This window comes from Taudactylus pleione, unplaced genomic scaffold (assembly GCF_031769625.1).
Source record: "Taudactylus pleione unplaced genomic scaffold, aTauple2 ptg000473l, whole genome shotgun sequence".
Lineage (NCBI taxonomy): Eukaryota > Metazoa > Chordata > Amphibia > Anura > Myobatrachidae > Taudactylus > Taudactylus pleione.
Genome location: NW_028284875.1, coordinates 10,838,101 through 10,864,792, shown reverse-complemented (window position 1 = coordinate 10,864,792; position 26,692 = coordinate 10,838,101). Strand labels below are relative to the sequence as shown.

At 39.8% G+C, this 26,692-nt stretch overlaps 1 protein-coding gene across 1 annotated transcript in view; it reads left to right on the top strand.

Moving 5' to 3' along the window:
- The window catches only part of GALNT2 (polypeptide N-acetylgalactosaminyltransferase 2), a 135,065-nt gene that overhangs the window by 88,602 nt on the left and 19,771 nt on the right, over window positions 1–26,692 (top strand). Inside the window, exons 8-10 of the mRNA XM_088448977.1 lie at window positions 7,365–7,452; window positions 21,030–21,117; window positions 23,279–23,382. Coding sequence (XP_088305103.1) covers window positions 7,365–7,452; window positions 21,030–21,117; window positions 23,279–23,382 — 280 coding nt within the window. The remainder of the gene's footprint in view (window positions 1–7,364; window positions 7,453–21,029; window positions 21,118–23,278; window positions 23,383–26,692) is intronic.

Below are 26,692 nucleotides of genomic sequence, written 5' to 3'. Positions count from 1 at the left end.
ACCATCAATTATTTCAAGCTAACTACCCTAAGCTCTTAGCACAATTTAAGAAAGATATTGATATGTGGAGTGGCTACTATATTTCATGGATCGGTCGGATCAACGCAGTAAAAATGAACCTATTGCCGCGCTTGATGTATCTTTTTCAGACATTACCGGTGAGGATTCCTCCATATGTATTTAAATATTTAGTACATATTACCTCCCAATTTATATGGTCTAAAAAACGTCCAAGGATTAGACGTGATGTTTTACAGAGACATACATCAAGAGGTGGCTTAGGCCTCCCAAATTTCAAACTTTACTACATCGCTGCCAGGCTTGCTCAATGCATTATGTGGAGCCAACCAAGATCAAAAAGAATATGGGTCTTGCTCTAATCAAATGCCATCCGTGTAGAATCGCTGTCTACCTTATTGTGGCTTCCTAGAGTGTCTAGACCTAAAACCAGTTTAACCCATCCAATTGTGTCATTTTCTTTAGAAATTTGGGATCTTGCTAACCGTCGATATCACATCGCTCCATATCCAAGCCCTATGGTTCCTTTGTTCGACAATCCTGAGTTTCTACCAGGTTGTCGTTCTGCTTTTTCTAGGCAGTGGCAAGACGGGGGATCAGGGTCTTGAACGATATTACTCAAGATTCAACTTTTCCTACATTTACGGACATACAAACAAAGTTTAACATCCCACATAAGCTTTTTTTTTATCAATATCTACAGCTAAGACATTTTCACTCCACCATGAAAAGTCGGCTCACCAGTAGATCACTAACTATTTGTGAATCATTAACTCTTCGCAATACTAGCTCCAAAGGCCTCATTTCAACGCTATACACAGGTCTCACACAGTCTAATAATGGTATAAAAGATCTGCATGAAGTAGCATGGGAGGCGTATATAGACGGAACTCTAGATAATGAAAATTGGGCTGACATTTATACAAATATAGCCTCTAGCTCTTTGTGTCCGAATAAAGGAAAATGCCTATAAGCTTTTTTACCGATGGTACTATGTACCATCAAAACTACATAAAATGTTTCCTGATGCATCAAATTTGTGTTGGAGATGTGGCACGGACATTGGAACTTTTTTACACACATGGTGGTCCTGCACAAAACTTGTCTCGTTTTGGGAGGAAATTAGGTCCCTTCTTCACTCTTTGATTGGAGTACATATCCCATTTAACCCTCAATATTATCTATTACCACTTCAAGCTCCAGATGTCCCTTATCACCACACAAACTTATTAGACATATTATTTCGGCTGGTACTTGTAGTATCGCAACAATGTGGAAAACATCTAAAGTCCCCACAATACATGAAATCATATCTAAAGTATGGCATGCATATTCTATGGAGTATATGACAAGTATATTACACAACTCTTCCAAAAGTTTTATTAAAATATGGGATCCATGGACCTCGAATTTTCAAACACCTTTAGCATTTCAATGACGGATTCCTATACTTTTAAACTGAATCGCACTTTAATCCATTAGGGTTCTTATATTTTCCTTTCCTCTTTTCTGCTTATGTGGTCTGCCACACCACGCCTTCTTCTCTAATCATATTGTTTCATCTTTATTTTTATTCTATGGGAAAAAAATATATATATATAGATGTGTTTGTTGTATTTACTAAATATTTCTATATGAGATAATAACTATGTATCTGCTTATATAGAGCCTCTACGCAGGCTCCAATATGTTTCTCATTTTTGTACTTCCTACATCTATTGAATAAAAAAATATTAAAAAAAAAAAAAAAAAAAAGAGGGTGTGTCAGGCTCAACTAAATTCTAAAAGTATCACCTGAAATATACAGTACATTTTGTACATTTAAAGAGACAAACCAGAAGGGATTTTCTCTAGTGAATATGGTGCACTAAGTTTCACTTTTTATAGAAGCATCCTGTTACATGTTTGTGTAATGTTTTATAAAATTGCTAGTAAAAATAATTTCTATTTTAACAACCCATGTTTAAGTGACATATTGGTAAACAATGGGGTTAGAACAGCTCACAATATCATAAGTGCTATACAGAAAGGTACCTGTATGTCGACCCAGGACCCAAAACTTCTTCACCTATTAATAGTTTATCTTTAGTTTGTTAGGATTGGTGCACTAGTGCAGTTTGTAGAACTTTCAGAAGTATGTTTGTACATTTCATACTTCTACTCAGAAGGGCGATCCAAGAGCTTCAAAAGATATATATTGAAACTTTTATTGTTGGCAAAAAACTACTGACTACAGTTCATAAAAAAAAAAGAAAATAACTCATTTAAAATGTTATTCAATTGACAAATAGTCAGACAAGATTTTAGCTCTGAGAGCCTTACTGATAGGCTAAAATATATTCTTAATAATTTATGCAGGAGTCAAAATACATCGTTAATTTAACTAATTGCAAATAGTGTCTCGTATATCCAGTGGGACGCCACAAAAGGTATTCCTTATTAATTACTGTAATGATTACCATGGGGCAGATGTACTAAGCTCTGGAAAGTTATAAACTACCAACCAATCGGCTCTTGTCATTTTTCAAGCTCAGCCTGTAGGATGACAATTAGGAGCCGAGTGGCTGGTAGTTTATCACTGTCCAATTTTTCACTTTCCAGAGCTTAGTACATTGCCCCTCGCAAATCTTTAGATGTTTCCAAGAATGAACATCATTGCAAATGGTACAATAATAGTGATAGGCTGTCAGTCACAAAGGACCCGAGCACAGTATTCATGAAGCAACAAGGAGATGTTGGATCATATACTGTAGGTGTCTCCAAACAGTATTACTATAACATGCTGCTCATAGTCGTAACAGTAATAATCAAGAGGCACACCTTCAATCAGTCTTGCAAGGAAATTATTAACAAATTCTTCTTGTCACCTAATCAAAATGACCTCCATTTCATGTTGACACATTAGATTAGCAAAAATTCCATCTCATTCCTAGACCTGAGGATTTACAAAGATCAACAAAGAATGCTGGCAACACAACTTTACAGAAAAGATACAGCTACCAATAGCCTTATGCATCGGATGAGTTCACATTTCCCACTGACTGGAAAATATCCAGAGAGGTGAATTACTCAGGCTTAGGCCCATATTCAATTAAACCCGGACTTTTCGCCGTCATCGCGGGTTTTGGGTGCGAAAAAGTATCGCGCTCGTCCCCGCTTATCCCTGTATTCAATTCCAAATTGGCGAAAACGGGACCCGGCAAAACTTAAATTGGCGAAAAGTTCTGTCACTTTTGGGGAAATAAGGCTATCACCCCCCAAAAGATGCACTGACATGTGGGATCACTACGGGTACCCCCGAATAGCCCTGCTAAAGGTATGTGGGGTCTTTAAATGTTCTCAATAGGTGCTATGTAGCGTCTTTGGTAAAGTAGTGAAGAATAGCATTTAGCAACTTTTGGGGGTAAAAATGTGTCCCATCAAATTTGGGGTACATGAAAATGGGTACTAACATATTTTAAAGTTGCTAATGTGAAGTTTTAAAAAATGTAAAAAATTCCACCTGCTGCAACTACCTGTAATAAAAAAAACACCTGGGGCATACTTGGGGACCCCCCTGAGTCTATTTCGCTAGTTTAGAAGTTTGTCGCCCAATTTTGGATTTTTTTCGCCCCCAAAACAAAAGTACTTTATTTGGGGTATCCTAAGGAACTTTAAAAAAAAAATAAATTTTTTTTTTACACAGATTACCTTTTAGGGGACTGTCCAAGGTGGTTTTTGGAAGTCTGCACCCCAAAACCCCAATTCTGCACTTTTTCTCACCACCTATTTAATGGGGATACTTTCTCGCCAGGTCTGTTGCATTGACTTTTCGCACCGGCGTAAAGTCGGCCAAATTGAATACGAGGATAAGAGAAATCAGCGAAAATGATGTAATCTTCGAAAAAGTATCGCCGAAACTGACTTTTCGCTTCTAATTGAATATGCCCTTTGGCGTAATTGCTCTGATGATGAGCTATGCAAGGTGAAAAGTAAGGAGGTATCTGCAAGACTCAAGGAAAGGGGCTACAGCGTGAGATCCATTAAAAAAAGCCAGCTCATCCCCGCAAAATGGAGAAAGTATGAAATACCAGCGCTGCGTAAATCATTAAACTCTAATTTGAGTAATCAAATGGACAGCTTCTAAAAAACAATTGCATGTGTTTATTAACTTCAACTAGACAATAAACATCTAAAAGGACATAGGATATAAATGTAAAATCAATTGGGAAATAAATGGATCATATAGGGAATCCACATATGAAACTGTAGATCTCAGTAATAGTCAGTCAAACTCCTTTAGAACGATAAGACCCATAAATGCAGCAAAATGTTACCAGTTCAGTCCTTAGCAGGGTTTACCGCAGATAATTGGGCTGATGTAAATCCTCCGAATATTCTGTGTAGCTGCCAGTGACTGGGGTAATTCAGTCCAGGGTCACGGGGAGTCTTGAGTGGTAAGTCCATATGCGCTCCCCGCAAAAGACTAACAGGGAGTCCCTTATCTTCCAGGAGGCAAAACAAAAAGATGAGACCACAGTAAGAACTTTGGGAAATTGTTGCTTAGAATGGAGTGAAATTAAGGATATACTTGAAGTCATTAGCGTCCTTTACTAGCCAATAGACCTAGCCATTTGACTAGGCATTAAGATATGCATGAGCTTGAGGCACTCACCAAATCTACTGGACCAATTGGTCCAGAGCCATTTCATGAGATTACCTCTGACTGAGAGTAAAATCAGAGGAACCTATTTCTATGGTACATGCAAAATATGTGAACACATTACAAAGCAAACCACAATAATAATAAATACAGCGATAAAATGTAGATAAAAGATTTTAGCAGTTGTCAGACTTGTAGTTATGTTTGTATGACTTGCTCATGCAACATGAGATATTGGCATAACAACGAGGTTGCTGAAGCAAAGAGTTTTAGAACAGAAATGGTGAGATTGGGTGTTAGAGAAGATATGATGGAGCTTCTCAGGAAAGAAAGTCAGTGGACGTTCAAGTTAGGGACAATCACCCCCAACTGACTCTTATGAACACATTAACTTTGGTGACCTCTTACACCCCATAAAAGTTTACTTTTAATTACCTATATTCATAAATGTCTGTGTGTATGTATGTGTGTATATATAATATATAATCTAGGCAATGGTTGCAATATTCCTAAAACGATCTTCTGTTCTCCTAAGTTACTTATTTATTAATTTACACTTGTTCCTAGGGATCCCTGTTATGTAAACCCTTTATACCAGGGATTCCAATGGACATAAGGTAAACGGCAGAAGCGTCTTTTCTTATTTCTCCTAATGCCAATCTACCTAAAGCAGAAGCAACTAACCACTCAGGTTACAGGACATTCTCTTCTCTTATATCCAACACAATACATTTATAATGGGGGATATACATCAACCCATGCACTATTACATGTTACGGTCATTGGCTGAATGTTTTACTTCTTGTTGGATAAATAAGAGATAATGATGCTGACCAAATGCCTCTTGATTAATTATATGTAACCGCTATGAGCAGCATGATCTAGTGATACTGTTGGGAGACACCTATATCATCTAAAACCTTCTGATTGCTTCATGATTCTGTGGTCGGGTCTGATAGCCTATCACAATATTTGTACAATTTGCATTGGTGTTTATTCTTGGAATCATCCAAAGATATGGTGGTTACAATAATTATCGATTAATATTTTTTGTGGCATCCCACTGGATATATGACACTCGTTGTAGTGCGCTAAATTACACATTCAGTATTTTGGATACTGCATGGATCATATATTTTTAAGAATATTTCTATTTTCACCTATCAGTAAGACTCTCTCAGGGGTATTCAATATGGGAGCGATAACATCGTTTTTGCGTTAATATTGCACTCTTGACGTCATTATCGCAGGTTTGACTTTTATACCGTATTCAATTTCAAAGACTTATCGCAGTTTTGAAAAGTCTTTGATAAAAAACGGGGATAACTTTTCACCATTGAATAGGTGTCGAAAAAAAGTGCAGAATTGAGGTTTTGGGGTGCAGGCTTAAAAAAAAATAGCCTGCACCCCTGGGAATGACATTTAAAAAAGAACTGTGTCAAAAAAAAGTTTTTTTAAAAAAATAGGGACACCCCAAAAAATTAATTTAAAAATTGAGGTGGAAAAAAAAAATTGGGAAAAAATTGTTTAACAATAAGGAAATAGGTTCAGGGCTATTCTGCAAGTATGCGGCAGGTGTTTTCTAGAATAGAATTATAGCGGCAGGTGCACAAATGCAGAATTTTAAAAAATTTACTTTAGGGACTTAAAAATATGCTAGTACCCATTTTCATGTACCCCAAATTTGATGGGACCACTTAAAAAAACGAAAAAAATAACCTAAGTGCTCTTCTGCAACACTTCTTCAATGTCGGGAAAAAAACACCTGCTGCGGCTATTTAAATCCCTAACTTTCAATTAAAGGCTAAAACGTGATCCTCCATGTTTTTACAACTTATGGGGGGGTCTTACAATTTTTTTAAGGAAAAATTCGTAACCTTACGCAAGTCCAACTTCAGAGTTTCCCGTTTTCGTTAATTTTATATTGAATACGGGGATAAGCGGGAGCACGCCCGATACTTTAACGCAGGTAAAAACTCCGATTTGAAACATTAACTTCGACAGTGAAGTTAACGTTTCATATTGAATACCCCTGTCTGAGAGCTAAAATCTTGCCTTTGTCGTTTGAATTACCTTTTTAAATGTTTTTTTTTTATGTATTATAGCCAGTAGTTTCATGCAGACAATAACAGTTAAGTTTTAATAATATCTACCTGAATTTAAAAGACTGCACCGCAAATATCCTCTTTGATCACCCTTCTGAGTAGATTTCTATTCTGTTATGTGGTGCACCAATGCTGTCTCAATTTATGATATTAGTTACTATTTGAGAAAAAAAATGTAAATTATTGTCCTGTGTAGAATAAAGTACTATTTACTATACATTTTCATACTTTCTAACATCTGGGAGTAGGGAAGAGGGCCCCCCTGTACATGCACCAGAACAAGGGGTGTGTGGCCTTGTAGCATGGCCTCAAATTAGGCCCCCATTTCCGTCACTCCCCAAGCACACCCTTCACACTGTGTAGATGGCACATCATCTCTCCCAACCTTTGTTGCCGTCCCCCCTCCCTCTCGAGGTATTCTGTGACCCAAGGGTGGGTGATCCAGTGCCCCAAAAGCGGGAAGCTTGGAGGGCATGCATTTTAATTGCGGTGGTTGTATTGTCCTAAACACTCCTATAGTTTATGCATGTTTTGTATTTTAATCTATTTCTCATTTTAGCTTTCTATACTAATGTGGTTTATATTTTTCTTGATTTTAGGACAGAGCTAGAGTAGTATCTCCCATAATTGATGTGATTAATATGGACAACTTCCAGTATGTTGGAGCATCAGCAGATTTAAAAGGAGGTATGTAGCACTTTGAACCTTGGTGATTTTACAGTTTCTTTTAAAAAGCATATGGGACATATTTATATCTGGTCTGGTGTGATTGAGTGACACTTATGTTGTCGACAGGAGAATGTCGACGTGGTAGTAAAGTTACATTAATAATGAAAGGTAATTTTAACAGTGTTGGCATAATACCATCATGTTTAAAGTTATAATGTCAACACTGTTAAAATTATCTTAAATTATTACACGTGAAAGAGGCTATTTATTGGATGGAAGATAATATTTACAAATAAATAGCTTGTGCATACTGGACCGCATTCGGGACCTGATTCAGAGCCGGACGGTCGTTCCAAAAAAGGGGCCGGCTATTTAAATTGAGCGCTCGCTCATTGCGGTTTGTTGACGCCTCTATGTCTGAGCGAACGAAAAATGCACTCGCTATTTTGTAAAGACGCCCCTTTGCCGTTCGCATCACACGCCATCTCCGGTATTTATTAGATTAATCGGGTACATCGAAAGGCTTGTGGTAGGTTTTTCTTACCGCTATCACTGCGAGCAGTTTAGGCTAAAAGACAACCAAGTGACGTGGTCGATGACGCTCCTATACTAATTATGCACTCCCATTAAACGCCCTTTTTACCGTTAGGCACGCCTGCGTTCGGAACTCCACTCCCCCGTTTTCAAGCATCTTCCCCTGTTACCACCCACAAACGGTACATTCTGTCAATCAAATTAGCAGCCCCTCACTGTTTTGCGAGCGCTCGATTTCCGACCGCAATGACTGGTTTGCGCATGCGCATTAAGACCCATACGCATGCGCAGTTGTGCGAACATCACTCATAGCGAACAAGCGGCCGCTTACGAGCGGCTCTGAATCAGGCCCTCTGTGTCAGACGCGGTCCCGGCTGCATCTTTTGCTAATGCTACGGCTGATTTTCAGAAAACTGAGATGCCCACTTGCAGCGGCTTGAGAACGCGCATTTCTGTCTTTGTTCGTCTTTAGATACACCATCGGATCTTGCACCAGCCTAATGGCAGCTGCAATTTCTCCCTCGGTGTATGACCTGTGTGAGCGGTTCAGCGTCTTTGGACGCAGTTGGTTTCAGTGACACACATCGGTTTAGCTACCCCCTTTACCTCCCAAGAATGCCCACTAAAATTCACATAGATCCTTTGTCCAATTCTGTACTGTCTCTGATGGTTAGCAATCGGGATGCAGACTTAGAACATCGGCCAACTGTGTGCGACATTGACCATTCGCAAGACTCAGGCCCACTGTGCACATTAATATAAATCGGTTAAATGTGGCGTAGTGTTTTATTAATGTAGTCACTTTTTTCTTAGTACAAAAAAAGTTTGCTAATCAAAATCTGTGAGTGATCTGCAGCAGCTCTTACGGGGCCTTTTGGAATACAAACAATTGTTTTAACCAGTAGTTAATGATGCAAGGTCTGGAGGGTGCTGGCTAAAAACTGTAATGAAAGCTCAAAATGCTGCTCTCCATCACCCCAAAAGCAATTTGTCTTTACATTTTTTTTTTAAAACAAGTTTTATTTAAGCATCAAGTGTCACATATACAAACATTGTAGTGAACAATGGTGCAAGTATATAGGACAAAGCAATTGCAAACAATAATATAATAATACATAAGATGTATAGCATCACCATGGCAATAAAAATAGTCTCCATCACATAGAGATCAAGTGCAATAATAGATAAGACTATTAACAGTACCTAGAAACTCCCGGAATTCATTTGATGGTTGAGCTTTCATCTTTGTGTCTCCAATTCTATGGAACTCGTTTCCCCACACAGTTCGAGAAACCTCCACTCTAAAGTCCTTCGAAAATAGACTCAAGACTTCCTGTTCACCCAAACATTGTCCCTTGTCAAGCTTGTTTTGTATTTTGTGCTGTAAAGGCAAATGTAAAGCACTTTGAGTCCTATTAGGAGAAAAGTGCTATACAGTGCATCCGGAAAGTATTCACAGTGCTTCACTTTTTCCACATTTTGTTATGCTACAGCCTTATTTTACAATGGAATAACTTCATTTTTGTCCTCAAAATTCTACACATAATACCCCATGATGACAATGTGTAAAAAGGTTTATTTGAGATTTTGCAAATTTAATAAAAAAAAAAAAACCTAACAAATCACATGTACATAAGTATTCACAGACTTTGCCATGAAGCTCAAAATTGAGCGCAGGTACATCCTGTGTCCACTGATCATCCTTGAGATGTTCCTACAGCTTAATTGGAGTCTATCTGTAGTAAATTCAGTTGTTTGGACATGATTTTGAAAGGAATACACCTGTCTATATAAGGTCCCACACTTGACAGAGCATGTCAGAGCACAAACCAAGCATGAAGTCCAAGGAATTGTCTGTAGACCTCCAAAACAGGATTGTCTCGAGGCACAAATCCGGGGAAGGGTACAAAAAAATATCTGCTGCTTTGAAGGTCCCAATGAGCACAGTGGCCTCCATCATCCGTAAATGGAAGAAGTTCGGAACCACCAGGACTCTTCATAGAGTTGGCCGGCCATCTAAACTGAACAATCGTGGGAGAAGGGCCCTAGACAGGGTGGTGACCAAGAACCCTGTCAGAGCTACAGCATTCCTCTGTGGAGAGCGTATAACTTTTCAGAAGGACAACCATCTCTGCAGAAAACCACCAATCAGGCCTGTATGGTAGAGTGGCCAGACGGAAGCCACTCCTTAGTAAAAAAGCAAATGGCAGCCCGCCTGGAGTTTGCCAAAATGCACCTGAATGACACTCAGACTATGAGAAACAAAATTCTCTGGTCTGATGAGACAAAGATTGAACTCTTTGGCGTCAATGCCAGGCGTTATGTTTGGAGGAAACTAGGCACCGCTCATCACCAGGCCAGTACCATCCCTACAGTGAAGCATGGTGGTGGCAGCGTCATGCTGTGGGGATGTTTTTCAGCGGCAGGAACTGGGAGACTAGTCAGGATAGAGGGAAAGATGAATGCAGCAATGTACAGAGACATCCTGGATGAAAACCTGCTCCACAGAGCTCTTGACCTCAGACTGGGGCGACAGTTGATCTTTCAGCAGGACAACAACCCTAAGCACACAACCAAGATATCAAAGGAGTGGCTTCAGGACAGAGCCACAGCCCAGACTTGAACCCGATTTGAACATCTCTGTAGAGATCGGAAAATGGCTCTGCACCGACGCTTCCCATCCAACCTGATGGAGCTTGAGAGGTGCTGCAAAGAGGAATGGGCGAAACTGGCCAAAGATAGGTGTGCCAAGCTTGTGGCATCATATTCACAAAGACTTGAGGCTGTAATTGCTGCCAAAGGTGCTTCAACAAAGTATTGAGCAAAGGCTGTGAATACTTATGTACATGTGATTTCTTATTTTTTTTTTTTTTTAATTATTTAAATTTGCAAATATCTCAAAAGAAACTTTTTACACGTTGTCATTATGGGGTTTTGTGTGTAGAATTTCAAGGACAAAAATGAATTTATTCCATTTTGGAATAAGGCTGTAACATAACAAAATGTGGAAACAGTGAAGTGCTGTGAATACTTTCCGGATGCACTGTATAAATAACTATTATTATTATTATTATTATTATTATTATTATTATTACAAAAATAATTATAAAAGCAATTGAAAGGAGGTGTCTCTCCATCTCCCCCTTCCCCACGGCCCACAATAAATACATCAAAAATAAGCGAAGCCCCACACCTATATTTGTGTCGGAGAGTCATTAGCTGCTAGTTGTAGGTACTAGGTGTATCCAGGTCTGCAGGGCAAGACTTGCAAACTGCCACACTTATTGCTAACAAGAGGCGTCTACCACCCTGTGTAATGTAGGTACGAGGGGGAAGTATTCCAAACAGAGCACATTCAGGTGTAAAAGGAATATTGTTGACCAAAATTATCTATAGAGTAGGCACAAACCTGGAGCCAAAAGCCTGGAATCATGGGACATGCATACAGGCATTTGTACAGATCTGCTAACTGAGTTCCACATTTGTAACCATTTAAATTTGTAAAGTCCTCTACCAGAAACCTTCTATGTGGGGAAAGGTGGGCTTAATGTAGTTTGTTCAAAAATATTGCAGTGTAGGGGAAATAAGGTAATAGTGTGCAGGCCTTGGCTTTCTCGTCTCCCTAATTTATCTGCGGATGAGCTATTTCTGTCTCATGCCTAGGGGTAAGACCCGTAGGGGAGCTATGTATGAATGTGGTGCGGAGACGAGTATAAATTATGGAAATGGATCTTGCTTTTAGGGATAGACTTTGTAAAAGAATATCTAATGGATTGTCCCAATCTGAGTTCGAGAAAACTTGTGCAATGGAACTGATATAGTGTTGGGCTTGTAAAAGAAAAAGCAAGGGGATATGCTGCCAATTGTGGGATAATGCTCTTTAGCTTCCTGGAACATAAGAGACCCCTTAGTGGACTTACTGACAAGCAGTCCTATAATACCTATATCATGAGCACGCCAGATATTAAATGGATATGTGTCCCTTCCATTTTGGAATTTAGGGTTGGAAAGAACGGTAAGCTATAAAGATTTGTGCACATTTAGCCTAAACTTGTGCCTAAAAATGTGCCACGTTTTCCTAGTGTGTCAAAGTAGCAAATTGTCTCATATCCTGGTGGAATTTCCTTATCGGGAGTATAGAGAAAGCTAATTAGATCAGTCCCATCTAAACATGTATTGGCATATAGGTCTCCCCGTCGGACAGCAAATCCTTAAGATGTCGGAAATGGGCAGCATAGGAATATAATTGGACGCTAGCAAAGATAATTCCCCCACGGTACTTGTGGTGTTGTAGTTTATTTAAACCAATTCTCAGGTACTTCCTGTTCCAAATGAATGTTCTAAAAGTGTAGATCATTTGGGGGGGGGGGGGGTTCCCTCTCCAGCTCTTGCTGAGCAGCTGCTAGACTGACAATAAGCAACTCTGAGGGAGATGTATAATAGCGCCACGCATTGTGCCGCTATAACTCTTCCTGCTTCACCTCTTTACCAAGACGAAGCAGGAAGCAGTACTGACGAGATGTAATATCTCATCTGCCAGAGCCCACAGCGCATCAGCCTAGTGCTGACGTGCTGTGTCCTACCTCAGTCCGGCTCCACTTGGCATTCGCAAAACCTTGAAGCATCGCTGCAGCAGTGACAGTGCTGTCCCTGCTGTGAAGATGGGAAAACGACAGTTGCAGCTGTCGAAATGGTCAGTGTCACTGACACGCTCATACATTGGGTGACACATCGGCACGCTATCTTGTAGATAGGAGAGCTGATAATGACAGGGGCGCATAGAGAAGCGGTATCAGTGCACATAATGTGCGCTGATACCACTAAACCCCTATAGTGCCGGATAATGAATCTCCCCCTCTGTAAACAACTTTTCAGATGAATATATGTAAATGAATGTTTATCAAGAAAAGTATCAAACTCCAGCTAATTATTAGCACCGCTGGGAGTCGGTGTTAAGTATATACAATGTTTCACTGTTGCAGAGTAAAAAGCATTTGTCTCCTCCTCTAAGCCTAAAAGATGAAATTGTTATATGCAATTACAGCTTAACAAAATAGGATTGTTGTTCTGTTTGCATTTAAAAGGTCTCTGCAACTCGTGTATTTGAATTTACTTTAATATGTTTCTGGTGTTCTTGTAGTCATTGTTTACATTTTCTAATTGTGCACTCAACATATTGTTCGCCACACGGACAGTCGTTATTCAGTACATGAAGAACAGGCAGTGGTTCCTTTTTATTTTAATGTATTTTCTGGTTTTATAGAACATAAAGTCAGCTGGGCAGTATCTGCATGTTATAAGGGCCACATCCGCACAGTTTATTAATGCTTTTATTAGTGCTTTCTGCATTTTTAATGGTTAGTACTAGTTAATTCATCAGACTTTAGTTTATGTAGGTAGGTTTACTGGTTACTATACCAAGTCCAATTTATCTGGATAGTTCAGGAGTTTTATCTTTAAATGATTATCATTACATTTTGAAATTAATCTCAAATAGAAGTTATTATTTTGATTATTTTTCTTGTTTTGTCTGTGTAACAATGAATTGCAGTCTGGTATTTATAGTGTATAATTCTCTTTATAGAAGTCAACCATAAATCCACTTGTTTTGCATTTTCATGATCATTAATGCGGATTCAATTGACCCTAATCAGCTAGAGTCCACTATGTAGCCATTCATTTTTATGTCCACTATTAGGGGTATTCAATATGGGTGCTGAAACATCATTTTTGCGTTAATATCGCACCTATGACGTCATTATCGCAGGCTTTAGTTTTACACCGTATTCAATTTCAAAGACTTTTCGCAGGTTCGAAAAGTCTTTGAAAGAAAACGGGGATAACTTTTCACCACTGAATAGGCGAAAAAAAGTGCAGAATTGGGGTTTAGGGGTGCAGGCTTAAAAAAAAATAGCCTGCACCCCTGGGAATGACATTTAAAAGATAACTGTGTCAAAAAAAGTTAATAAAAAAAATAGGGACACCCCAAAAAATTATTTAAAAAATTGGGGTGAAAAAAAAAATGGGAAAAAATTGTTTAACAATAGGGAAATAGGTTCAGGGCTATTCTGCAAGTATGCGGCAGGTGTTTTCTAGAATAGATTTATAGCGGCAGGTGTACAAATGCAGAATTTTTAAAAACTTACTTTAGGCACATCAAAATATGCTTGTACCCATTTTCATGTACCCCAAATTTGATGGGACCACTTAAAAAAATGAAAAAAAATAACCTAAGTGCTCTTCTGCAACACGTCTTCAATGTCAGGAAAAAAACACCTGCTGCGGCTATTTAAATCCCTGACTTTCATTTACAGGCTAAAACGGGGGTTACCTCAGTGATCCCCCATGTTTTTACAACTTTAGGGGGGTCCTACAATTTTTTTAAGGAAAATTTCGTAACTTTACGCAAATCCCACTTCGCAGGCTCCCGTTTTCGTTAGTTTCATATTGAATACGGGGATAAGCGGGCGCGCACCCGATACTTTAACGCAGGTAAAAGCTCCGATATGAAACATAAACTTCGACAGCGAAGTTTACGTTTCATATTGAATTCCCCTCTAAGCATGTAGATAACTATTGCATCAATATTTAGTGTGTACTGTAGTTAATTATTAAACTGTATATAAAGATCGAAAGAAAAATAAATAGTTGTTGACTGGTTTTGTGCATGAAACTCCGTTTAAAGGAATTAGTTTTTACAACTGTATCAATTTGTCTATGGAATATAAGCATGATGTTCTATTTATACAGGAAGATACATAAATTGATCTTAATTTTCTTACATATTTACATTCTGGTTCCTTTTCCCACAGAAAAGATAGTGGAACAGTACTTTGCTCCAAAGGTGTAACCTTTAATAGTCCTGTCTTGGAGAAAATTACTTTCAGTTATAGTAAAACAGTAGTTCATTTCTTTGCATACATGCATTGTCAGTATAAATACCAGTGTAACCTATTTTCCTGTTGAGTAATACAGCTCTTTCCTGTTATGTAATGACAGAATTAAAGCAATGACTAATTAATTTAAACATTGCTATTTTCTATCACCATGTGTATTATATAGTCTGCAGTGGGGAGTGCACTCTGTTTCTCTGCACTCCATGATTTATTTGAGTTATTTACATAGACCACACCTATTACGCATCGCTTATATAAAAAAAGACTGCATAAACATTCCCAGATTAAAATCCGACAATTGTTTACGGTAATACATTACAGATAAAGCAAGCAAAAAATTGCCACCTGCTTCTTGCCTATTGTCTTTCAGTAATTTATCGTATTCAGTGATTGACTTGTCAGTTACAGTACTTTGGGAATTTATTCAGGCGCTTTATTCATTATATGACTCCTGTTTAGCTGATTAATCACCAGAACCGATCCAGTTCTCCTGCTTTTAAAGATCCAGGGGTAGATGTATCAAACCTTTGCATGTTGGTGTTTTCAGGCCTCTGGCACAATCATTGCATGCAAAGCTGTTATGTCTGTGCAGACTGCTCGCTACTTAATAGGGTTGCATTTTTAAAAAATACTGAAACAAAATTTGTGCTAGGTTCAAAAACCCAATTTGAGGGGAAAAATTGCCAAAGTCAAGCAGCTTTTTTCAACTGCTCGTGTACTCCACAAATTCATAGGCATCCGTAGCCATGCCGACTGTTATGTATTTTATTCTTATGGCCCTTGTACTTAAGGGGCATTTTGTAGCCTATTACATAAACTGCCACATAACTTATTTTTATACCGTTAATTTATACTGCCAATTTCAATTTGGGACTTCGGTTCATAAGCAATAATTTTGGCATATTTTTTCTTACCAATTACTCTAATACATTGGTTCAGCTGTGCCTAGCCTTTTATGTTATTTCTCAGTGTATAATACCAGTCAGAGTCTAAACACAACAGTTGTCTATGCACTGATTATTTTTTAGATACTGGTCAACAATATAGACTGCTTCTTAGCAGACAGTTTTGTTATTTTGTTACCTGATCATCTTGGCAATTAGCAGCAGTTAATTATGCATGAAGGTAGACCCTGATGTATATCAGCCAGTGTAAAAACTAGTAGAGCTGACTGAGGTTACTGTGTTTTGTCAGCTAGACAGGTGATATATTTTTGCAGATTACCCCTACATGTGCTGTTTTGTCCGAGAAATGACCAAATTATATCAGCCATCTGTCTAAAAGAATACTAAAGGTACATACACACATAACGATTTTGTAACCAACGATTATCTGGCAGATTTTCCCTTGAAAAAGTGAACGATTATTTGAAGTGTAATGAATGATTTTTACAACGATGAACGAAAAATGTTCCTTCCCTTAATGAAAATCGTTATGTTGGACAGTCTGAAATCAACTACAAACGGGAGCGCGCTTGAACGATTTTTTGAACGATAACTACGTCGTTCTAGTTAAATCGTTCAAAAATCGTTACGTGTGTACGCACCTTAAGATTTTAAACAATTACCAATGTCTATGGGTCCTTTTTTATCAAGCATTTGTTTTTATAAAATTATGTAGACACTGCAGTTTCTGCAAAATTTTATGAATTGTTGCTATGTACTTGCAGAAGGCTCATTAATGATGCAGATTGCACTCCCCATTATTATCAATGGGCACTACAGTCAGACCCCTATGTACCAAACTCCGAAAAGCGAAGCTTTTGGGAGTTTGGCTATGTTAGTTTACACCATCTTCAGATGATGTAAACCTCTTTAAGCCTATGTAGGAGGGAGATCTTCTGAATCCTCTCCTGCAGCCTCCAGCTGGCAGCTGTAACTGACACTGTCCGCAGGTGCAGTATCAGATTCCCCCGGAGGGATCTTTCACATACTTGAAAGACTTCTCCAAAATGCTAGGGAAGTAACTAGCAAGGAACGGCGGTTATTGCTACCTCTGTCCCTGTGGATTAAGATTAGTACATAGCGGAAATTTTTTCATTAAAAATGAAAATATCTGCTGCAAAATGGATTGATAATTGTCAATGCTGCGATTATTAATACATAGACCACTATATGTGGTAGCATGGATACTGAACTCACAAGTGTTACTTTATATTTAATTAACAAGTTAGCTGGATTTGACTGTGTGGACAACAATCTTGCTAAATATTCAACATGTCATTTTGTGTATCTTCTACTTGATTTGACCTACTGAACACGAACTACATTTATAAATGGGACTTTATTTGGTAAATTTTATTATGTTACCTTTCCCATAAGAGAAAATGTAATAAAACATTTTAAGGACCTTGTAAGTAGATACACATTATGGGTAGCTAATTATATAAAATACCACGTAACTAATATTTATGCCTATCTTCCATTACGTTATACTGCCAATTTCAATTTGTGACTTTGGTTCCTAAGCAATAATCTTGGCATAATATTTAATAGTAATTGTTATTCCGGGACCGACCGCGGGAATGCAGGTGCCAGAAACCCGAAGGTAAGTAATGGGGATAGGTTTAGGCACTAGATTTAGGGTTAGGCACTAAGGGGGGAAGGTTAGGTTTTAGGGTGCGTGGAGGTTACCTTTTGGCACTAGGGGGGGGTTAGGTTCAGGCACAGGGGAGGTAGGGGTAGGGAGAGGGGGAGGGTTAGGATACAGACTGACAGGTGTCTGTATCCTAACCCTGTCTGGATGCCAGCGCCGGGATCCCGTACACAACCCATTATTACCTGATTATTCCAGTATATGGTTTTATCTGTGCCTAACCTTCCAAGTTATTCCTCATTGCGTTACACCAGTGCAAGTCTAAATGACCGTTGTCTCTGTACTGATGATTTTCTAGATACTTGTCACCAGTATAGACTGCTTCTTATTTCCCTAATACTCATTTGGGTGATAATTATTCCCCCAGTTTAAAAGGAATATCAGATTATGAGGTGCACTTAGCTACCAGTAAGGCTTTTCTTTTAACAGTTTTCCATATTTTGTTATTATATTTCGCAGTTTTAGGTATTGCCAACAAAGGTTATAGTTTAAATGATCACGACAGATAATGTGTGCCATAATTAGAATACTTGTTTTCTCTCAGACCTCTTTATGCTAATTAGCCCCTATTTTAGGTCACATCACCCTTAACAAAAATGTATTGTGGGGTATTCACTTCATTTTAGTAGGTATAGTGGAGTCGTGAATACTAGATACTTATATTGTGTATCATTCCTCTTGTGTACTTTTCCCATTCCCCTTTCCCTTATCTTTGAATCACAGGAATGACATGTATGCTCCTGTTTGGAAGTGGATCACTTGCAGGTGTTCAGCCACTGATCCAAAATCAAACTAATGATCATGACGATCGGTGGCCACTTCTGGTTTGCTGAATACATCCAAACCCCTCAAACTTTTACTAATTTGGCTGCTGCAATCAATTCATATTAATACAGTGATAATTACTATCGGCCCACAGCAATAAAGCAGGTTCTCCTTAGGATTTTTTTTTAAGGTGGAAGGTGAAGGTTTTTTTTTTTTTTTAACATGATAAAGGTGACTTTATTAGTACTAATGAATACTACCCAGCCATGCCGTATATTGTACAGGTTGAGTCTCCCTTATCCAAATATTCCAAAATACAGAATTTTTGAGCACGACTGAGATAGACACCTTGTTCATATTGTATAAAATTACCTTCAGGCTATGTATAAGGTGTATATAAAACAAAAAAGCATTATGTGTTTAGACTTGGGTCCCATTCCCAAACTATCTCATTATGGAATGCAAATATTCCCAAATACGGAAAAATCCAATCTCCAAAATACTTCCGGTCCCAAGCACTTTATATATGGGAGACTCGACCTGTATAAGAATTTAGTACTACCATTGTGAAACCACATCTCCTGGTGCAACCCAGGTATCTACTACTCTCCTTGAGTAAACGGGTACATATGCTACACTTGCTGAGCTGGGCACATCATGTATATATGCAGGGCCGGATTAAGGCCCACGTGGGGCTGGACCTGAAAATGTTCAAGGGCCTATACTGAGAACGGGAAGAGCTATGAATGGTGCTGTGTGGCTGTGGTCAGAGTCACCTTGGTGTATACGCCCCCTAAACTATGACCACAATGTCTCCCTAACTACATAGAAATAGAAAAATTGCATAATTTTGTTTTATTGGGGGGGACGTGGGACTAGAAAAACTATTTAAATACTTCAAATTTATGGCCAGTTAGGCAACTGGTAATCATTCTGAACAAACAAAAATGGCAGCTGCTCAATCAATCCAGCAGTACTAATCAGGTGCATGAAAGGGAGGGGTCATACTAAGTAGAAAAAGGAGGGGGATTTAACCCCCTATTGTACCTCAGCACACTGAATAATACCTGCAACAATATATGAAGACTATATGGTCATAGAAATTCAGAGATATTAGTTGCATGCATTTGCAAATACATGGGAGGCTGCTGGGCCACGTCACGGCTTCTCTGTTACCAGCAGTCCCTAATACTAAGGGGTTCACGTCCGGGGCGCAGTGCACCCCAAAAAACGTCCAGCCCAGGACCCCCCCAGGGCATCACACGAAAATGGAAAAAGAATGACAGTGCAGTGTAAAGTATAGCTGTGTGTGAGTAATCATTAAGTGTGGAATGAGAGGTTAAAATATATGTGAAAAAATACATGAATAATAAACAAACATAAAAGGTGATGTGCCTTTATCATGAGGCCTTATAATTGGTATATTTTACATTTGTGGTGAGCGTTTGGGCGTAGGGCCCCCGGGACTGGTCTGGCTGGGCCTCCTCAGGGTATCACCACTTAATACACATAGTCGCTTTTCACATCACCTTTTATGTTTGTTTATTATTCATGTATTTTTTCACATATATTTTAACCTCTCATTCCACACTTAATGATTACTCACACACAGCTATACTTTACACTGCACTGTCATTTTTTTTCCATTTTCGTGTGATGCCCTGGGGGGGTCCTGGGCTGGACGTTTTTTGGGGTGCACTGCGCCCCTGACGTGAACCCCTTAGTATTAGGGACTGCTGGTAACAGAGAAGCCGTGACGTGGCCCAGCAGCCTCCCATGTATTTGCAAATGCATGCAACTAATATCTCTGAATTTCTATGACCATATAGTTTTCATATATTGTTGCAGGTATTATTCAGTGTGCTGAGGTACAATAGGGGGCTAAATCCCCCTCCTTTCTCTACTTGGTAATCATTCTGTCATGTTGATGGGCCTATTTTTATTTGGAGGCCTGGAGCTGTAGCTCCATCCGCCCCATTGTTAATCTGGCCCTGTATATATGGCTAGCTCTGCAAACTTCCCTTCCTTCCTTCCCACTATTCATTTCTTCCTGTCTACTACCTTTCCCCCTCTTACACTCTTCTCCTTCCTTTCCCATCATTAGTGGGGTCTTCCATCTGTTAGTGAACTATACAAAATGATCCAAATATCTTCTGCATGCAAAGTTATTAAATACTGACATACAGATGTGTCCACATACATCTTTCCTCCGTGCGCTACACACAACGCGTGAGCACCGTGCGATTTTGTGGTGCTGGTTTTCTTTTTTTTTCTCATGCAACTTTTTCCCTTAAAATGCGTCTTATTCGCCAAGCGAATAGGACACACAAGCAGCTTATGTTGATAAAAATATGCTGCATGCCTATATTCTGTGTGTGACTGCTGCTGTATCTGCATGCAAAATGCTACATTACAGCGTCAGCGGCTGTGAAACTAACGCATTCTAAGGGAAAATGTGTCGCAAAAAAAAGCCGCTCGGCGCTACCGGAGGCCCCATGGTAAGTCATGACCAGAAGGGCTGTTTAACGCACAAAGAGGCTTGATATATGTGGACACATCTGTATGCTTTATTCTTGTAATATTAGCCTGGGATTTCCATGTAGACTGACTTACTACCTATTATGTATATGTCCTGTTATGCTGCCCCATAAAAAAATGTTTTGCCCAGTAGCACAAGATTTGGCAGCTCAATCGTGCCAGTCTTGTACCACTTGGCATATTGAGGCTATAAGGACACATCTTTAGCACTGGTACCTTGAATGTGATGGATTTATGTTGTTGCATTTTGTTGTGTTTTACTACTAGGATTTGATTGGAACTTGGTTTTTAAATGGGACTATATGACACCAGAACAAAGAAGAGCCAGACAAGGAAACCCTGTAGCACCAATTAAGTAAGTATTTCTACTTCATTACATCTTATTTCGGCTATAAATAGACAGCTGGTGAGTTTGATTGCATGATTATGTAAAATAAAAATTAATTCTGCTGCTCATTTTAAATGACAGGAATTTAAAGGAGAATTAGCTATTGTGTGCACTATAATAAGTCTTCTGATTAAAATGTGCTGGTTTAGGTTCAGGATGGCAATTCCGTGGCTAACACTTGAGGTGGCCACACATGGGCCTATCCTGCTGCTCTGCGTGATAAATAACCAGCTTGGCCATTTTCTCATTCATATATGAAATATGCACAGTACCAACATAGAGAACAGGGAAAGCAGACTTTTCCAGTACGGCAGTAATACTGATTGCAAATGCCAATTTAATTGTACAGTAGGTCATATTTCTTATATATGTACTCTAATGTTTGCATCTAAAAATAGTTTTATTTCTCATGTTTTACGTAAGAGACAAATCCAGAATAAGTTTTATATTTATCTATTTAGTGTCGAGAAACCACAGTTGCACCTTATTCAGGTGTAGGATTTGTGTTTCTTTCCTTGGCCCTTACAGGCATTAACAAAGCGTTGACAGTTGAATGTATGCCTGCTTCCTTATTTTGAGAGAATTTGCACTGTGCATACTCGAACAATATGTGTACGCAAGTACAGATAATGCGGAATGGCGCACATTTAGATCACATCTACTCGTAACGACTGAAAGACGGAGCTGGGCTGTGATGGGGGTTCTCACATATGCAAAGTTCAGTAAGGGGCTGACGCAAATACGTCCCATGCAGACCTAGATGTAAGCAGAAATACGCCTGTTTGGAGGTGTAACTTTTGCACCCAGTAAAGGGCATGTGCGAATACTCACTGATAATGGTGACTGGTAGTAAATCACATGTATAAGCTACAGACACAGCTACAGATTTTGTACAACTCTGTATATGGGTGAATATGCGCAATGTTTTCATGTACTCTTCTTTGGAGTAACAGATGTCCGTGCTACATCCAGCTTTGTATAAGGCCCTTTGTATGGTAATTAGTTCTTTAGATCAGTATAGTGATGGCCATGTATATATTTTGTTTAGGAGTACAGGATGCCAACAGAGCACAACACTAGGCCTGCCAATATTCCATCACTTCCATGACTTGTTTCATTATGTACATCTACTTCTATCCTCTAGTGAATGCTGTATTTAGTACATTGATCTTTGCTATTCTATAAGTGAGTGAGAAATTGTCTTCTGAGCCTTACATGGGGGTGAACAGAGAAAATATTTAACAGCAATAAACAATGCATAGACGACTAATATAATGATCAGTCACCAACAAATTGACAGAGTGTAAACAGAACATAGAATTGCAGATCCAGCTATTGTCCAGACAATGAGCATCTTTGATAATTAGCTCCAACGTGAAGTTGGACGGTGCTCAGGTGAGAAACAGTGAGATGGGGTGCAGGAAGGAAAACGCAAGGGACGAGAGCCCTTCTCGTGAGAGCATACATTGCATAAGGAAGGGACAGAGACAAATAGGGTGACACTAAGTGGGGAGTAGACATGGCAGCAAAGCCAGAGGAGTTAGGACGGCTGATAGGTATGTATAAAGGGGTAATGGTGCATACACATGGTCAGATTTGTCAGATGTGTCCGATGAACGATTTGAAAGATTTTACCAACGATTTGAACGATTTCTGACTGCATTAAAATGAATGGAATCATCTAAGTCTGACTGCAAACACATCAGATGTCAGATATCATTATCTGACCATCGGGACCGTTCATTGTTCAGATATGTCAGATTTCCTTCAGATATGAACGATTGAACGATTTTTTAAATCATTATCGTTCAGATCTGAAGCTAAATCTGACCGTGTGTATGCACCATTAGTTTTGAAGGCACACTTGCAGCCTTGGAGACTAGTGGCTATTCTAATGGGACATGATAGTGAATTTCACAAGTCTGAAGCAGCTCATATGCCAACAAACGGAATATTCAGAGATACATTCAGGTATTTATATACTGGTTTATATGTCCAAGTAAAGTAAACTGGTGTTTTTTTTTTTGTTTTTTTTTGTATATTTGTATTCTCTTTTCATTTCTTATCATGTGGTGTGTAAACATATCCTAATACTGTTTATGCTTAAATTTTCTACTTATTATTGTAGAACCCCAATGATTGCTGGAGGGCTGTTTGTGATGGATAAATCATACTTTGAAGAACTGGGAAAGTACGATATGATGATGGATGTCTGGGGAGGGGAAAATTTAGGTATGTATTAAACTATATAGAGAAGGAACTGGTGCATTATTTCTTTTATTTAAATCACAACATTGTGCATGTTTCATATTTATATTCTGTAAGCTTTGTTGTAACACTTTGCAATTTGCAACATCCAGACCTGTTGTCTCAGGGTCCTTGTGTTTACTCAGATCTTGGTCTTCTGTCTTTGATGGCGTGGCTCTTGAGACATTCCCCCTAAAACCTAAGAGGTTCCCTGGCTCGATGGTTAACACCATGCTTAGAGCTCGGAAACCTGCTTCTGCCAGGATTTACCACAGGGTGTGGCATACCTTCTTTGAATGGTGTCGCCCCAGGGGGTACGATATCCAGGTATTTCGGATAGCCAGAGTTCTGGATTTTCTCCAGGCAGGCTTGGATAAGGGTCTTCATCTAGCCTCATTGAAAGTACATGTTTCCGCATTGTCTGTGTGGTTTCAGCAGAGGATTGCTCCACTCTCAGATGTTCGCACCTTTATGCAGGGTGCTCTTCGCATACAGCTTTCCTTTGTGCCTCCTGTGGCTTCTTGGGAGTTGGCTGTGGTCCTTCGGGCTCTCACAGGACCTCCATTTGAACCACTGGGCTCAGTGGATCTCAAATGGCTCACAGCTAAGACTGTGTTACTCCTGGCTATTGCTTCCGCCAGGAGGGTGTCAGATTTGGGGGCTCTTTCCTGCCGACGCCCCCTTTCTGGTTTTTCACAGGAACAGAGCAGTGCTTCGGACTTGCCCTGGGTTCCTGCCTAAGGTGGTCTCTAGTTTCCACATTAATGAGGAAATTGTAGTGCCTGCCTTTAACTCACCAGACCTTTCAGCAGGTGAGGCCTCATTGGATGTGGTACGAGCTCTACAGTTTTACGTGGACCGTACCGGTTCCCTTAGGAAGTCGGACGCTTTGTTTGTCCTCTATGGTTTCCATAAGAAGGGTTGGCCGGCCAACAAGCAAACGTAGGCAAGGTGGATTCACATGGCGATTTCTGAGGCTTACATTCATGAAGGCATTCCTGTTCCGCCCTCTGTCACTGCTCATTCTACAAGGTCTGTGGGTCCTTCAAGGACAGGTTAAGATGGATCAGATAATTAATTGTCTTCATCTATAAGAAAGAAGAATGTTTGGTACCTGAAATTCTTAAGGCACACTTGGCTAGGGCAGTGTCCACCTAATGGGTTAAGGAGGCTCAGGTGGCGGTGAAAGACATCTGTGGAGCAGCAACTTGGTCCCCCATGCACACGTTCACGAGTCACTGGGCCTCATTCCGAGGCGGTCTGAGGATGCAAGCAGTTGCTCAGAAACTGGGCGGCCGCTTGCATCCTGACCGCCCGCCTCTGTTTCGGTCGTTAGGCTGTGGGTTTACACACACAGCTCTAACGACCGCTAGGGTGATGGTCGCGATGGTCAGAGACCATCGCGACCATTGGGGCTTACGACGAGACCCTAGGGTAAGGTCTCACTTGTCGTAAGCCCCGTTGAGCTTCTGGCTCTGTCAGAGCCGGAAGCTCTCCACTTACATCACTAGTGATGTCAGTGGGGCCTCCCCCAAACGTTAGGCGTTCCCATGGGAACGCCTCCGTTTGGGCTGCCACCCCCCCGGCCCGCCTTCCAAACGGGGCGAGCTGTCAATCAACATAGACAGCTCGTCCCCTTTGGAAAGAGACCCGCTACGACTGGCGCTGTCGGTCGTAGCGGTCTCACGCATGCGCACGAAGGAGCCGGCTCCCTCGTGCGCATGCTCACTGACAAACATCGAGGCGGCCATGCGGTCGTAGACCGTACGGCCGCCTCTGAATGAAGGCCACTGTGCCTTAGAAGCTTCACCCACTTTGGAGTTCCTCAAGGGGCAGTTAATTAAACTAATTGCACTTGTTTAAGATCAAAATTTGAAGTCTTGACTGATTATTAGCACTCCCTACATTCTCGTTGGGTATATCCTATAGTAAGGGCTGCCGTAGATGAGTGAAGAAGAAAGCAGCAGATTATACTCTATGATAATTCAGTTTCTTCTAAATCCTCCATGGCAGCCAATAGAATACCGCCCCCCCCCCCCCCCCCCCAAAAAAAAATAAAATAATAGTTTTTCCAAAAAGCAAGTAAGGAGAGAGACTAAAGGTGCGTATCCACTACTAGACGGAGAAACAAGAGCACGGTTATGACATTGTAATCGTGGTGTCATTTGTCAGTCTGTGATGTACCTAAACTGAACATTCAGTCATTCAGTGTAGGGATGTCCATCATCCCCGTACATGCTGAACCTGACGTGATCGTCGGGTTGACCAGCATGTACGGGCGATGATAGATATCGGAAACGACCAACGGGTGCGCGCATCGCTAGTCGTTTCCGACATAAATTTGCCTGATGCATGCACGATTTACAAGCGATTGAATGATAACGTCGTCATAGTTCAAGCGCCTGCAAATATCACTTGGTGAATATGCACCTTAAGACAGAGGGGGAAGAGGAGGAACTAGCCTTACTGTCTACATCTAGGGGAATGAGTTACTATCCCATAGTAAGGGATGCCATTGAGTATTTTGAAGTACCTGACTTATCGATTATTGTAATCCACTGTTTTATAAACCCAGAAATTGGGAAGTGAGCATTAAAAGCGATCTTTCAAACAATGTTCCCTCCTAGTTTACCAAAATGCCCTAAACTACAGAGACCGGTGGGAAAGGGGTCTAATGGCCATGTCTGCCCCATCTTGGCATCAGTAAACACAGGGCTTGCCGTTTTGAGATACCATATAATTCCTACAGATTTTACTGTATGAGACTAGTTTCAAACATGTTTTAAAAAAAAAAAAAAGAATCAAGAAAAAATATTTTCAAATAGAACTTTTATCATGAAAATCTGTGTAGCATGTTTGCTGTTCTGGAAAGGTGCATGTTTATTTCTTGGTGGGGGTCACAAAATACACACATATACTTTAGTTCCCTTTCTGGCAGTTCCTGTATAGAGGCATTTTTTTGCCGGTTTTGGTTAGACTGGTTTTTTGCCTTGTGAGGAGAAATAAATAAACAAATGATATTTTCAGCAAGTTCAAAGTCTTCTGAAAAAGACTAGGTACAATTTGTGTGGGTACTGCATAAATCATTACTGCTATTGATATTGGAATGTGACCTGTGCAAAAAAGCAGCAAAGGGGTTAATAAAGGGCTGGTGCTGAGAGGGTTAATGTCCAAGGCATTTTAAAAATAAGTGTGCTGAGTGATTTCATTCAAATGAATTTAGATGCATGTTTAATATATGCATAATTACAGCACACATCTAAACTAATTGTAATATTCATAGTTCATATCCGTC